Raw genomic sequence first — 4,042 nt, forward strand, 5'->3', positions numbered from 1 at the left:
CCTAACAGATTATGTAGTATGTTTACTTTTCATTTACTTTTTTAATATTATTGAACTAAAAACCATCAAGTTAGTACTTTCAATTAGAATAGGCACAAAGTTAGAGGCAAGAATTCCAGATGAAGTAATAGAACATTCTACTGACTCTATGCCCTCTAAAATACATATAGCACTAGTGAGAAACAAAGGAAGCTTTCTAGGAAACAGGCAGCATGGCCAATATGTCTTTTGCATCCATATATCCTAAAGTTACTGAATAGGTTTATGCCAGCTTGGAGGAATGTACGTATCAAGTATTTTAAAGAAGTGATTATATATGTTAATATACACACAATCTGAAAAATGTGTACTGCCTACAACAGTACAACAGTACAACAGTGCATGAAACTTTACAGAAAGGAGAAAATTCTTAAGAATCATTTTTCTGCAAATACTATAAAATCTTGCTGATTTCTCTGTGTGTGTGTGTTTTTACACCTTTCCAATACAGTATCAACTTACATGTCTTAATTATGTAGGTAAAGAAACAGAAACAAATACTTCTTAGAAAAGCCCATAGGTGTTATTAACAGGTATATAGATATAAGTCAAACCTTATGTATTTAAATACTGATGTTTAATCTACTAACTGCACTAAAACTGAGTTGATATTAATAGATTAATATGACCATTCTTGCATGTATCTGAATAACAACTGTTATATTTGTATTGTCTATTAGTCTTCTAAGAATGTCTATGGTCAACCTGCAGCAAATTTCTATCTTAAAAATTGAAATACTAAATTTTTCTCATCTAAGTAAGTTGTTCTAGAAGATACAGAATGAATTTTAAAAGCTTTTCTGAAAATTCTCAGGATAAGAAACGAATTTTGAAGTAGAATTCAGATTATCAAATTTCTCAAGCTTCACAGGCCAGTTTAGTGTAATATTAAACTTTTTCCATTAGAGAATCTGATAATCTCAAGACAGTACATATGTTTGCATAATACAAGACTCTTATCCACTCTCATGCTTTTATACCAAATAAATGTTTTACCTAATGTTTTGGAACACTCTTTTCATCCTTACTCTTTGGGACCTCACAAAAAGGAAAGGTCAATATAACCCGGATGATAATGACAGAACTTTCATTTTTCAGATGCTTTCTTTTTTAATTGCAGAGTTCTCACAAAATTAAAGAATAAGATTTAAATTTTTAAATCAGCATTTAAATTACTGAAGATAGAAGAAAATGGGCAATGATTTCCCACCACCTAGATTGAGTATTTTCTATTATAGATCAATAGAAGCACTCTGCCTGTGCTTTGAGGTGAATAACTGCTGTTCACTGAAAGTTGAACATTAAGATTCATCCAAGGTTAATAATCAAAGACAACCTTTGCTTTCATGTTTATGTAATTTGTTCTTCTTTTAAACAATATAGATGACCTATAGGTAGGTGACATATTGAGAAAACAAATGATAGATATACGACACATAATATATTCTTCCTGTAAGGAAACAACAATATTTCAGTATAATATTCTGAAGATTAATTGATAAAACTCGAGATCAGTATTTTTGACATCCAATATTAAACTAAGTGTAACTTGCAAAGTTCAGCTTTGAATTATGTGTTGCATTCTTCTTTGATTACCACATCCACATGTATTTGCAGTAGCAGTTCAATAATCAGTGTAGCTGGAAAAATAAATCCTATGGTAAATTTTCGTTAATATAATATTGTGATTCTGTTTCAAACCTTGCATTTTTATATTGTGTTCTGTATGGCTTACAAGAAACAAAGTCATAACATCTACTTTATAGCTCTAAGCAAATTTTAATTGAACAACATAACAGATGTTACTGTTAGAGTCATTCTACATGCTGTTAAAAAAAATGGCAAGATCCTATCCTAACTTTTATACTGAAATTAAATGTAATTCCTATAAGGAAAAAAGTATAAACCACATATCTTGGGAATTGTCATAATTGCTGGTGATCCGTCCAATTTCTTATTAGACTAATAGTCAGAAACTCACTGGTGAAACCACACAAATCTCTAGATTTTCAAATTGCTCTATTCCTCACTGCCTTCCTGCAAGAGAAATGTTCTGACATGTCATGAGGAAAACACTCACATCTGATGTTTATCTTCTTGAGTTGTTGTCCTTGGCTCATTAGCTTTCACTTTGGGAAGTGATGTTTCTCAACATTGGCAAAGAATTGTTTTTCCATTTATGTTTTTCCATTTTGAATGTAGATATTAGACTGTCAATGTGAATGTTGGACTCAACTAGTTAGTAATTGTCCACATCTCTCTAATTGATGTTTCTTTCCTTGTAGTTTGTTTCTGAGGACACATGAGTAAAATGGATGGAAGGAATCAGTCCATGGTATCAGAATTTGTGCTTTTGGGACTTGCCCACTCACAAAGTATTCAAGTCTTACTCTTCATGATGTTTTTGATTCTTTATCTGCTCATTGTCTCTGGAAATATTGTCATCATGGTCTTAATAACCAGTGACCCCCATCTACATTCCCCTATGTACTTCTTGTTAGCAAATCTATCTTTTGTTGATATGTGGCTTTCCTCAGTCACCACTCCTAAAATGATCACAGATTTTCTCCGAGAAAACAGGACCATCTCCTTTGCAGGGTGTATGTCTCAGATCTTCTTTGCCCATTGCATTGCTGCAGGGGAGATGGTGCTTTTGGTAGTAATGGCTTATGATCGTTATGTGGCCATCTGCAAACCACTCCACTACTTCACTATTATGAACCTGAAAAGATGCACTGGGCTCGTGTTGACTTCCTGGATCGTTGGCTTTATCCATGCCATGAGTCACCTAGTAGTGATTGTGGAGCTTCCTTTTTGTGGTCCCAAGGAAATCGATAGTTTTTTCTGTGATATGCCACTAATAACCAAGCTAGCCTGTATGGATTCTCATGACTTGGACATTTACATGAATGCTGACTGTGGGGTCGTGGGTGTAACCTGCTTTATTCTGTTGCTCATATCCTACACAAACATCCTCGTCACTGTTCGCCAGAGCTCTAAAGCTGGTGCCTCTAAGGCCCTGTCCACCTGCTCTGCCCACATCACAGTGGTGATGATCCTTTTTGTGCCTTGCATCTTCATCTATGTATGGCCTCTAAAAATAATATGGTTGGATAAATTTCTTGCTGTATTTTATTCAGTTTTTACACCTCTCCTAAATCCAGCAATTTATACATTGAGAAATAAAGAGATGAAAAACGCTATGAAAAGATTCATAAATAACTACATGGATTCCAAAAGAAATTTCTAATAACCAGAAATCTGTACTAAATACTTCGAGTAATTGAGACTGGCCTAACTGAATAAAATTTTTAATTTATATATTTATTAATTCATTCATTTTACATCTTAATTGTTATCCCATCCCTTCTATCCTCCCATTCGTCACTCCCTCCCACTTTCACCCTATTCCCCTCCCCTATGACTGTTCTGAGGGGGACCTCCTCCCCCTGTATATGATCAGAGAGTATCAAGTCTCTTCTTGGTAGCCTGCTATCCTTCCTCTGAGTGCCACCGGGCCTCCCTATCAAGGGGATGTGGTTAAATATGGGTCACCAGAGTTCGTGTGAAAGTCAGTCCCTACTCATCACTCATCTGCAGAGAAAGTCCTGTCCCTTGGCTAGATCTGAGTAGGGGTTCAATGTTTACTGCACATATTGTCCTTGATTGGTGCCATCCAAACTGACTTTCACATGAACTCTGGTGCCTCATATTTGACCATGTCCCCTGGAGGGCGAGACCTGGTGGCACTCAGAGGAAGGACAGCAGGTTACCAAGAAGAGACTTGATACCCTATGAGCATATACAGGGGGAGGTAATCCCCCTCAAGACCAGTCATAGGGGAGGGGAATAAGGGGAAAATGGGAGGGAGAGAAGAATGGGAGGATACAAGGGATGGGATAACCATTGAGATGTAACAAGAATAAATTAATAAAAAAAATGCTAGACAATAAAAAAGAATAAATTAATAGAAAATTTTTTAAATTTTATTTATATTCAATAT

The 4,042-nt window shown here is 35.3% G+C and overlaps 1 protein-coding gene across 1 annotated transcript; it reads left to right on the plus strand.

Annotated features, from left to right (window-relative positions):
- The first annotated feature begins 2,341 nt into the window (after positions 1-2,341).
- On the plus strand, positions 2,342-3,289 carry LOC127188592 (olfactory receptor 4K3-like). Its single transcript, XM_051145022.1, has one exon. The coding sequence runs from the start codon at positions 2,342-2,344 to the stop codon at positions 3,287-3,289; it is 948 nt and encodes a 315-aa protein (XP_051000979.1).
- The last annotated feature ends 753 nt before the right edge of the window (positions 3,290-4,042 follow it).

The sequence above is a fragment of the Acomys russatus genome, chromosome 4 (genome assembly GCF_903995435.1).
Source record: "Acomys russatus chromosome 4, mAcoRus1.1, whole genome shotgun sequence".
NCBI lineage: Eukaryota > Metazoa > Chordata > Mammalia > Rodentia > Muridae > Acomys > Acomys russatus.